This window comes from Octodon degus, unplaced genomic scaffold (assembly GCF_000260255.1).
Source record: "Octodon degus isolate 3935 unplaced genomic scaffold, OctDeg1.0 scaffold00037, whole genome shotgun sequence".
NCBI lineage: Eukaryota > Metazoa > Chordata > Mammalia > Rodentia > Octodontidae > Octodon > Octodon degus.
The window spans coordinates 6,163,243-6,174,324 of NW_004524613.1; the positions used below are offsets into that span (position 1 = coordinate 6,163,243).

Sequence of the window (11,082 nt, forward strand, 5' to 3'; positions counted from 1 at the left end):
ACATCTGTAATCCCAGCACTCAGGAGGCTGAGGCAAGAGTATTTCTACTAGTTCAAGGCTGGCCTAGGCTACATAGTGAGTTCAAGGCCAGTCTGAACTCAAACAAACAAACAAACAAACAAAAAAACAGCCAAAGAGATAGCTCAGTGGTGTGAGTGTCGGCTTGGCAAGCGTAAGATCCAGAGTTCAATCCCCAGCACCAAGAAGAAAAGTACCAATAAAGTTTTTTAAGTTAAAAAAAAATAGAAGAAGCTAGAGGCAGCTGGTGTGATTGGGAAACACCAAGAAGCCCAGCCTGGGAGCCTGGGCAAGAGATGAAAGGCCAGTTCATTTAGCCTCTTTCTTTTCTTTTTTTTTTTTTTTTTTTTTTTTGGAAGAACCAGGGATTGAACTCAGGCCCTTGCACTTGCCAGATAGATATGTGTCCCACTGAACTATCTCCCCTGCCCTAGGACCCTTGTTTTCCAGCCAGTTTTCCTGGATACACCTGAGGAAGACAGAGATCAGTCACCTTTTCCTCCTCCTTTCCCTTCCCCTTCGTGGATCCTTCACCTGATGGTTATTCGCTTTGGTTCCACCAGTGAACTGGGCTAACTGAAACCTACAAAGACTTCTCCTCCCCTGTCCTGTGTGCAGGATACCAGCCCTCAAGTAGGGGCAGCACTCACACCATCCCTGTGCTCTCCTCTTGTGCAGGCTCAGAATGTTTACAAAGTGAGGCCCCTGGGGCCAGGGAGATGGCTCAGTAGAGTAAGCGCTTCCTTGGCAAGCGCAAGGGCCTGAGTTCAATCCCCAGTTCCACAAAAAAAAAAAAAAAGTGAGGCCCCTGACGCCCTGCTGAGTCACTTAGACTTGTGAACTTCTCAAGTTGACCCAACGTGTCAACCATTAGGACACCGAAGCCCCCAAGCCTAGGTAAATCTTGGGGTGCCCCGATATTTAGCAAAGATCTCTTTATAGAGTTCCCACTGTCGTGCCCAACAACGGCCCCCTCACTGACATACCCTGGGTTTCTTGGGCCAAAGAAGTAGTTTTCATGAAGTACTTGCATGTCTCAGTAAAGCCAGATGCATCAGTGGAGGGCAGGCAGCTGAGTACCAGGATCCTGAAGGCTGCTGGAAACCTCGGTCTGTGGTGCTCATGTGATGGTGTTCCCCACATCTGCCTCAGAGCCTTGGACAGGGGCCTGCTTCATCTGGGAAAGGACGCCAGAGTAGTCATTTGGAAGACCAGGAGAATTTGGCCTGGCCTTCCTGGTACAGTAGCCACCTCCTACACTGTACTCACCTGAACACCATGTCTTGTTGGTTAATCCTGAAGCCACAGCCAGAGTCCCACAGGGACCTTGGGTTCCCCACTACTGCACAGGTCTGGCAGCGGGACCTTGCATGGCCCAGGGGCTGTCTGGGAGATACAGCCATCAGATGCTCACTCTTTTTTTTTTTTTTTTTTTTCAGATGCTCACTCTTAACCTCTCTCTCCTCCTTCCTTCCTGAAGTCCTTCAACATAGGAAGGAATGTAGAAGCTTGGCCCAGAATCTGGCTATCTGTTAGAACCTGGGCCATGAAGGAGAGAGAGGGTTGGGGCCTGGGGCTGGGGGCCAAGATTAGACAGAGAATATACACTGTTATGGTTTGGGTCTTGATGTTCTTCCAGAGCTTCATGCAGTTTTATTTTAGGTGGGCCTTTTTTGGAGGCAGCTGAGTTGAGAGTTTGAGATTGTTTTGTAGTACAATGCTAGGGTTGTTGGGATTCAGGCTGGGTGATTGCCAGATCAGTCCACCGACTGGATTGGCACTGCTCTAATCTCAGCAGTCTGGATAAAAGGGCCAGAAGGAGCTTGTTTTGTCCTTCTGCTCTGGTTGTTTTTGCTGTCATTAGCCAGCATGAACTATTTCATTTATGCCATGTGCCACTCTGCCTTGGATCCAGCTGATATAGACAGAAGCCTCTCCAAACTGTGAGATAAATAATCCTTTTCCCCCTTAATTTTGGGTGTTACGTACTTTATCTCAGCAATGAGAGAAAAATAACTAAGGCATGCTCTGACCAATCACGCAGAACATCAGAGGTTACAGCTTGTGGCTCCTGTAGGGATCCAGCCACCCTTTGGAAGTGGCTTGTCAAACAAGCCAGACTGGCCAGGTGTATGGAGGGAGGTAGAGCGCTTGTGGTCTTGAGGTGAACAGCCACACTTTCTGAAAGAGTTTCAGGAATAGTGACATGTCCTGGTGTATTATGTCCTGTTCATAACACAGAGATTGCTGCCTGAACTCTGGCCCATCGGAAACAATTAAAGTATACAGGGAGTTACCAGAGGCTGTTTCTAGTATTGAGTCCAATTTTTTTTTTTTTTTTTTTTTTTTGGTGGTACCGGGGATTGAACTCAGGACCCTGCACTTGCCAGGCAAGTGCTTATTCTACTGAACTATCTCCTTAGGCCCTGTTTCCAGTACTGAGTCCTCATCTCTAGCCTGACGATGATGTTCCTCACAGATAGTAGGTTGGCTTTGACAGCTGGCACAGGGAAAAAGGAGGACCTGGGGTAACAGATAGCCCCTTGTCATAGTTCCTTTTCCTTTATTGAGGTGGCTTTGTCCCTCTTCCAACCCTCCATGTTCTTCCTCCCAACACATTACTTCTGGCCTTCCCACCTGCTCTCCACTGAAGACGGCTGCCAAGAACGAGTGACAGGCTAAAGGGAGGGGTGATACTTCCTGTGTTCTGTGTCCTCCTCAAGGAGACGGATCCCCAGTAAAGTCTTCCCGCCAGCCCAGTTATATCAAGGACCTCATCACGGAGGCCACAGTATGACGTCCCCCGTGCGTACTCATGAGCGAGGCCTCTTCCTTCACACTGGCATTCAGACAATGGCCCAGAAGACTTAAAAATAAAGCAACAAGAGGACATGTGAGGCCAGACCTAAAAGAAAGCAAGCTTTCCCAGCTGGAATGGCCCCCTCCTCTATGACTATAATTATTTTTTCTGCTATAAGAATTGCAACTATGTGCCTGTAAACAGGCTTTATGATGTCCCTGACCTGCCAAGAACATAGATAGGGGTAAAAGTTGTGTCCCTTTTTTTTAAAGTTGTGTTCCTATAAACAGTGTAAGCAGAGTTCTGTGACATTGTAAAATTTGCCTTGTGCTGTTCCTGCAAACTTGCTAGACTACCTACAAGTTCTGGACCAAAGACCACACCCTCAACCAAATATATACAACTAAAACTTTTGCTTTGTTCTTTTTTTTTTTTTCTGGTGATACCAGGTGTTGAACTCTGGACCTTGTGCTTATCAGGTAGAGCCTTATGCCACAGAGCTACACCCCCAGCCCTCCTTTGTTCTAATACCCAGCACTTTGGATGCAAGTTCAGCTGGATCAAAGGGCATCTAAAGTCCTGTAAATAATTTTTCCTTTTTCTTCATTGGCCTCTGATCTGTCAGATTCTGCCATATTTTTGGCAACCATAAATGGACCTGAGATGACAGATTTGCCATCTCCTTCACCTACAGGCCTAAGAGCACCAGAGCTTTGGGAGTCCTGAGACCTCTGGTACAACCAGCTGACACCTCAGCTCAGAGAAGGTATCAGGGCAGAGACCTCTGTCCTGTCAGTGCAAATGGCACCTGAGGGGATTTAGAATGATTCTGGAGCCACAGCATGCTACAGGCAAAGGGCGTTGCAAACCCATTCCATTAGTATAGAAGGCGAGCCTGATCACCTCCCAGGAGGTGGGGATGTACCTAGTAATCATGGATTGGGTCAAATGAAACCTACAACTTTAAATGGAGTATGAGGGAGGCCCACAGGGAAAGTTGCTCTCTAACAACTCACAGGACAGGCTCGCAATGAGAGGAGGTCATAAGTGACACTCAAACAACTTGTGAGACAGGCCCACAATGAGGGTGGCTCATAAAGAGGTGTATTAAATAGCCAGATTTTCAAGGAGTCCAATGAAATTTAGCCCCCATATAGAAAACCATAGCAAGAAAAGCGCACAGTGTTGGAACTGTGGGAGCAGGCTACAGCAGGAGGAGCAAGAGAATCTGATACCTGATGAAAACCACTGGCAAATAAGAAGTGAAATGTGTGAGTCTGAAGGGTGCTAAAATATATCTATATCTATATATAGATATATAGATATAGATTATATATCTGTATGTGGAAAAAATGAAATGAGTGAATTCGAGGTTGCTGGGGACTGGGGGAGGAAAGTGGTCCAATCAGTCTGAAAACAAAAGTAATAGAACGATTTGCACTCTAAGGGGCAAGGCTGCTTAGCTTTAGTGCACTAGGATATATAGACAGGGAAGCTGCAGGTATCTAAAAGTCAGAGCAACTTCAGCCTGGTGCCAAATGGCCAGAGTCGTATCAGGCCTAAAGAGGTTTTGTTTTTTATTTTTTATTTTTATTTATTTATTTATTTGTGTGTGTGTGTGTGTGTGTGTGTGTGTGTGTGTGTGTGTGTGTGTGTGTGTGTGTAGCCAACTCAGCCCACCAGGGGGCAGGGCTGGCTGGCATGTGGTGCTGGGGGATTGAACCGCGGTCCCTGTGCTTTGCTAAGCTTGTTCTAAGTAGGTGCTTTAGACCACTGAGCCATCTCACCAGCCCCCTAAAGAGGTTTTACAGGAGAAAACAAATTACAAATTTTACCTATGGTAAATGTACCTTTGGTTTCCAATTTGAGGCAGTTTAAAACATTTCTTATGCATTACAAATTCTTGAATTTACAGGATTAACTTGCTTTTCTCTCTGATCTCTGTTGACTTAAGATAACACTGATTCAAGATTACCTATAGGTCTGTTTGCAGTCAGTCAAATTAACAAAGTTATGATGTGAGGGGGAAAAAAAGTGAGGGGACACTTTAAAAATCCAAAGAGGGTGAGGGAGATAGCTCAGTGGCACAACACCTGCCTGACAAGTACAAGGACCTGAGTTTGATTCCTGGTACAAAAAGAAAAAAGAGGAAAGAAAAAGAGAAAGAAGGAAAAAAAATAGGCAAGGTAGCATATGGTAATCCAAAAACTCAGGCTGAGGCAGGAAAATCTCTGCAAGTTCAAGGCTATCCTGGACTACAGAGTAAGAACAAGGCTAACCTGAACTACATAGAGAGACTCTGTCTCAAAAAAATTCAAACATCTGGGTGTGGTGGTACATGCTTATAATCTCAACACTTAGGAGGCTGAAGGGCCAGCCAAATAGCTCAGTGGATTAAAGAACCTGCAAGCAGGCACAGGGGCTGGGGGTTCGATCCCCAGGCCTGCAATGTTGGCCCCACCCCCAAGGCATGCTGAGATGGCAATTGAGACTGGGCGTGGTGGCGCATGCCTGTAATCCCAGCTCTTGGGAGGCTATAAACAAGCAGATCACTGTGAGTCCAATCTAGTAGTGAGATCCTGAACACCCTGGAGACCCTTCCCTAAAATGCAAAAAAAAAAAAAAAAAAAAAGGAGGCTGAGGCAGGAGGATTGCTGTGAGTTTGTAAGCAGTCTGGGCTACACAGCGAGACCCTGTCTCAAAACAAAGCAACAGCAAAACCAACAAAAATCCAAGCAATTGCAATCAACTTTGTGGTGAAAGATTTATAATAATGAGAAAAAAGTATTAAAGTGCTATACCGTTTCAGGAATTGAACTCGTTACCTTGTGTTTGTCAGGCAGGCACTTATGCCACTGAGCTATATCCCTGGAAAGATGCATTTTTTTTTTGACAGTACCAGGGATTGAACTCAGGATCTCATGCTTGCCAGGCAAGCACTCATTCCACTGAGCTATCTTCCCAGCCCTAGATACACTTTTGATATGGGAGGATTTTACATAATGAAAGTTTTGTCCTGCAGAAAAAAAGAGACAATAGTAAGACTGAAAAGCTTAGGTATGTCTAGGAAAGCTTATAAAAGTAGTTTGTTAAAAAAAAAATATGTTTGGGGCTGGGGAGACAGCTCAGTGGCATAAGCGCCTGGACTGGTATGCACAAGGTCCTGAGTTCGATCCTTGGTACCACATATTTGGTTGCTTGTTAATTTGGTGGAGCTCAGATTATTCCTTCTAAAAACTCCCACATGGAAAATGATCAAATCAACATAAAACAAAAATTTTTAAGAAAATGAGTTGTGTCACAACAGAATAAATATGGGGGAAAAAAACATCAAAATCCCCTTGATTGCTTGCCTGGCAAGTGCAAGGTCCTAAGTTCAACCCCGTTTCGCCAAAAAAAAAAAAAAAGTGAAACTGAAATAATAACTTTTTTTCTTGCTATCCTTAGGGCTTAGCAGTGTCTGAAACATACTAGAAATTAACATCTTTTTATGAATTAGCAATTATTTGTAAAAAATGTAAAGCATGTTGTCAATAACTTACAAAATATAAAACTAAATCCAGTCCAGTTACAAGGAAAAAAAAAAAAGAAAAGAAAATTATTATTTGGCAAAGGCAAAGGGTGACCAAGTAGGAAATTAAGTAGGAAAACTTTAGGACACCCTAAACAAGGCAAATTGAGGGGCAGGCTTACTGTGAAGCCTCAGCCAAAGATCAGAGTAACCTCAAGACTCTGAAGTTGGGTCACTAAGACACATGGGCCACTCATAATTGGCACAAAAGTGACACCTGTCCATGAAACCACTTGTAATGTAAAGAGCAAACAGATGTATTTGAGCTGGTCAAGAGTGACAGCAATTTTGAAAGGAAAAAATAGCAGCCTAAGGGTGTAGCTCAGTAGTAAGCATATGGTTAGCATGCACAAGATCCTGGGTTAATCCTCAGAACCAAAAGAAAAGCAAGAAGGATTGGCTGCATCTCTAATAATAATACCTAATTATTTAATGAATTCATAAAGTCTTTATAAAGGGGAGAACAACGCAAGCTTGCTTAGGGACACAAAACAACCTGACTCAGGGTGACGGCTCCCAAAATGCAGCAAACTAGACTCATACCATTATTCACTCCCTAAAGCTGTGGTATCAACCTGTATATTTAGATTTCATGGGGCATGGATTCTCCTTTCTGTGGAAATCTTGCTATACTTGGCTTTTAGTAAGAATGGCAAGACTAAATGTTCTTGTGGACACAAGGTGGTAAAAGAATAAGATGAAAATAGTTGAGGACCACCATCTCTGAAGATGTGCTGATGCAGGATGCCAAGGCACAAACCCAAAGCTTTCTGAAGCCAGGCAAGTACTGGAATTAAGTTTTTCTATGGAAAAACTGGAGTCGGAGGAAGGGGCAAAAAAAAAGAGAGAGAGAGAGAAGGAAAAACTGGAGTCAAGATCCATGTATGATGAGTAAGTACTGCCCAGGGCCAAAACTTCTACACCCGGGAATATAGGTCCAGTATGCCCAGTTCATCTTGAAATCTGAATCTTTATTAAATGTCTAATATTTATGGGAGGGAAGAGATTGGAATAGGATACAAAGAGTTAAGATGTGTTATGTACATGTACCAATTCCCCACAATGAATATAATCATCATGTACTGCAAGTATGTACTAATAAAAATAAAAATTTGAAAAAAAAATCCCCTTGATTAAAATATGTGTTGGCTAACTTGGCTAACTTTAATTTCATCTGTGACCCATTGGTTTTGTTCAGGAGGGTGTTTTTTTTTTTTTCCATGTATTTAGTACAGGGTCTACAGGGCGTCACTACACAGATCAGACTTGTAGTGATCCTCCTGTTTTCAGCCTCCCAAGCACTGGGATTACAGGCATATGCCACTATGCCGAGTCTCTAGGAGGGTGTCATTTAATTTCTATATGTTTATGAAGTTCTTGTGATTTCTTTTGCAGTTGATTTTGAATTTCATTGCACTATGGCCTGATGATATGCATGGGATAATTTCAATTCCTTTGCATTTACTTAAGCATATTCTATGAGCTAGTATGTGGTCTATTTTGGAGAATGTCCCATGTGTAACAGAAGAATGTGTATGCTAATGTTTTTGGTTGAAATACACTGTAGATACCTACTAAGTCCATTTATTTAAAGGTTTGATTCAGTTATAATATTCAGTTATAATATAGGTTTTTTCCTAGTTGAGCTGTTTGCCACTGTGGGGTATTGGGATCTTCCAATACAATTGTACTAGTGCTTATTTGATTTTTCATATCCATTAATATTTGCTTTATATAAGTAGGTACACTGGTATTTTTTGCATATATATTTATGATTATTATCTCTTTCTTTTGGATTGTTCCCTTTACAAGTATCTAGTGATCTTCTTTGTCTCTCTTAATCAGTCTTGGCTCGAAATTCACTTTGTCTGCAAAGAGAATAGCTACCTCTGCTTTTTTCTGGATTCTTGCACATGGAGTAGTTCTCCACGAATTAAATGTTTCTTATATATGGCATATTGTTGGATCTTGCTTCTTGATTCATTCTGCCATTCTGTTTTCTTTGGTTAGTGAACTGAGATCATTCACATGGATGGTTATAACTGATATGTATTGACTTATCCTTGTCATGTTATTTTCCTATTGTTGACTCTTTCTTTTCCCCTTCTGTTTTTTTTTGTCTTGCCTGGTGGATTCCTCCTGTGGGGTTTCATGGAGTTGTAGTCCTTTTTATCTCTTTATAGAACATCAGAACATTTTGGAGTGCTAGTGTGGTGTTCATGAATTTACTCGAGTGTTCTTGGTCATGGAAGTATCTTGTTTCTCCATCAGTTTTGAAAGATAGTCTTGTGAGGTACATAATCTGGGTTGGAGGTTGTTTTCTTTTTTTTAATTTTTAAAAAATATTTTTTATTTATTTATGTATTTGGTACAGGGTTTCATTATGCAGCTCGGACTTGTAGTGATTCTCATGTTTCAGCCTCCCCAACACTGGGATTACAGGCTATCGGGATTCATTAGTCTCTCAGTGTGATCTGTTCTATACCAGGAGAAATGGCAGCAAGAATGAGGAAAATGTAGACAAGAAGGCAGGAGCTGGGTTAGGTGGTGTCTCATCTGCCTGGTTGGGAGAAGAGCCCCTAAACAATAATCAGAGCCTTTATTTATACTTTTACAAAGTTTCAAGACACAAGGTTGCCTAGGGACCAATAGCCCACAGTGGGCAGGCAGGATGTTTTTCTCAAGACTGAGGTAGTCTGACTGCTTTAGGCAATGAGGTCTCATCCTGCCCTCCCACATAAGATGAATTTCAGCTTCAGCAGCTCCCAACAACAGGCATGCACCACTACGCCTGGTGTTGGTGGCCAACACTGTGGCCACAGGGCAGGGCTGTCATGGCATGTGGTACCAGGGATTGAACCCAGGTCCTTGCACTGCCACACAGGTGCTTAGACTTCTGAGCTATCTCTGCTGCCCGAGATTGTTTTAGAGTTTGAAATACTTCACTCCAAGCTTTCCTTGACTTGAGGGTTTATGTTGAGAAGTCATCTGGACTTCCCTTTATTGGTGATTCTTTTAGTTTTCTCAGCTTTTAATCTATTCTTTTTTTTTTCTTTTGTCAATTTGGAAGCAGACACTTTATTAACTGACCAAATCATAAAAACGCCCTGGTAGATATCTTAATTCATCCTTCTAGGCCTGTTGGTCTGGTCTTCCCTATTTCTAGCATCTCCACCTTCCTCAAAATGGGTAGTCTTTTCTTCATTCCACCTCATAGAGATGATAACTTGAATGGCCACAGGAAGTTATTTGCCTCTTTGAAGCATTTTCCTACAGTACAGATCTCATGAATCAGATCCTCCATGCAGATGATGCCATATTTACCAAGAGATCGAGCAATTAATGAATTATCTGTTGAGGCAATTTGCTTCTTATGATTTTACCATAGCCACACTTTTATATTAGTTCATTTACTGACTTCAGGTTTGAGTACCCCCATGCAATATATGGATCCACAATTCTCAGCATGTTAATTCAAGCCTTGTTGGGCTTAATGAAGGTACCACTGAAGATTTGGTGAAGGCGAAAAAGCTGCAACACCTTGCAGATCTTTGGGCTCACACCATTGATACCCCTGATCCGGATGACAAATGCCAGTTTGGGCTCTGCAGGGACATGGAAGTTGCCAGCTTTTCTCGCCATCCTAGCCATACTCAGTTCTGTACATCTGTCTGTACTCCTTATGATAGCTCCTGGCTTTTTCATAGATGAGCTTCCTCCTCGCCTTCTGAAGCATCTTCTGGGCGAACTTCTTTCGCAGGTGCTTTATCTTCAACTCTGTGAAATGTCTTTGCCTTTTCTTAAGGGTTTCTGGCACAGCAGGAGCCTTCTTTTTCTTCTCCCTCCATGGTTCCACTTAATCTATTCTTGTGTTGAATTTCTGGAATCTTGATTATGAAATGGCTTGCTATGGACTTTTAAAATCATGGATAATTGGAGTTCTATATACCTCACACATCTGTATGTCAAATTCTTTTTTTCTTCCCAGGGAAGTTTTCTGCTGTGGTGCCTGTGAACAGGATATATGTAATTTGTGCTATCTCCCACTTTTTCATTGACTCCAATCAATCTTATGTTATTTGTCTTTGCATATCTAGAAGCTTGTGAATTGATTTTTCATGGTCCCTTGCTATTTTTAAGAAATCTTTCTTTTCATGATCATTAACCACAAGTCTGTCTTTTATATCTGAGATTCTGTCTTCACATTGGCTCATTCTGATGCAGATAATTTCAATAGAACTTTTAGTCTCCTGGATATCTTCTTTTTTTTGGAACCGGGGATTGAACTCAGGTCCTCGCTCTTGCAAGAAAGCACTTATTCCACTGAGCCATCTCCCCAGCCCCTCTCCTGGATATCTTCTTGATTTTGTTTTTATGGATTCCATTTCTTTCCTGTGTTGGGTATTCATGAGTTCCATTTTCCTAAGCTTCTCTATTTTTTATTTTTATTTTTTTCTCATTAAACTTTGTTTTACTAGGTCTCAAAATTCTGTGACAGATTTTTGGTCAAGTTGTTTCCATTAAAAAGTATTGATTTTTTTGGGGACTGGTGAGATGGCTCAGTGGTCTAAAGCACCTATTTAGAACAAGCTAAGCTAAGCAAAGCACAGGGACCGCAGTTCAATCCTCCAGCACCACATGCTAGCCAGCCCCGCCCCCTGGTGGGTTGAGCTGGCCACACACACAAAATAAA

The 11,082-nt window shown here is 42.4% G+C and overlaps 1 protein-coding gene across 1 annotated transcript in view; it reads right to left on the reverse strand.

Annotated features, from left to right (window-relative positions):
• Positions 1 to 1,138: 1,138 nt before the first annotated feature.
• Positions 1,139 to 11,082, reverse strand: part of CUNH20orf173 (chromosome unknown C20orf173 homolog) — a 21,676-nt gene continuing 11,732 nt past the window's right edge. Inside the window, 1 exon segment of the mRNA XM_012514659.1 lies at positions 1,139 to 1,195. Coding sequence (XP_012370113.1) covers positions 1,139 to 1,195 — 57 coding nt within the window.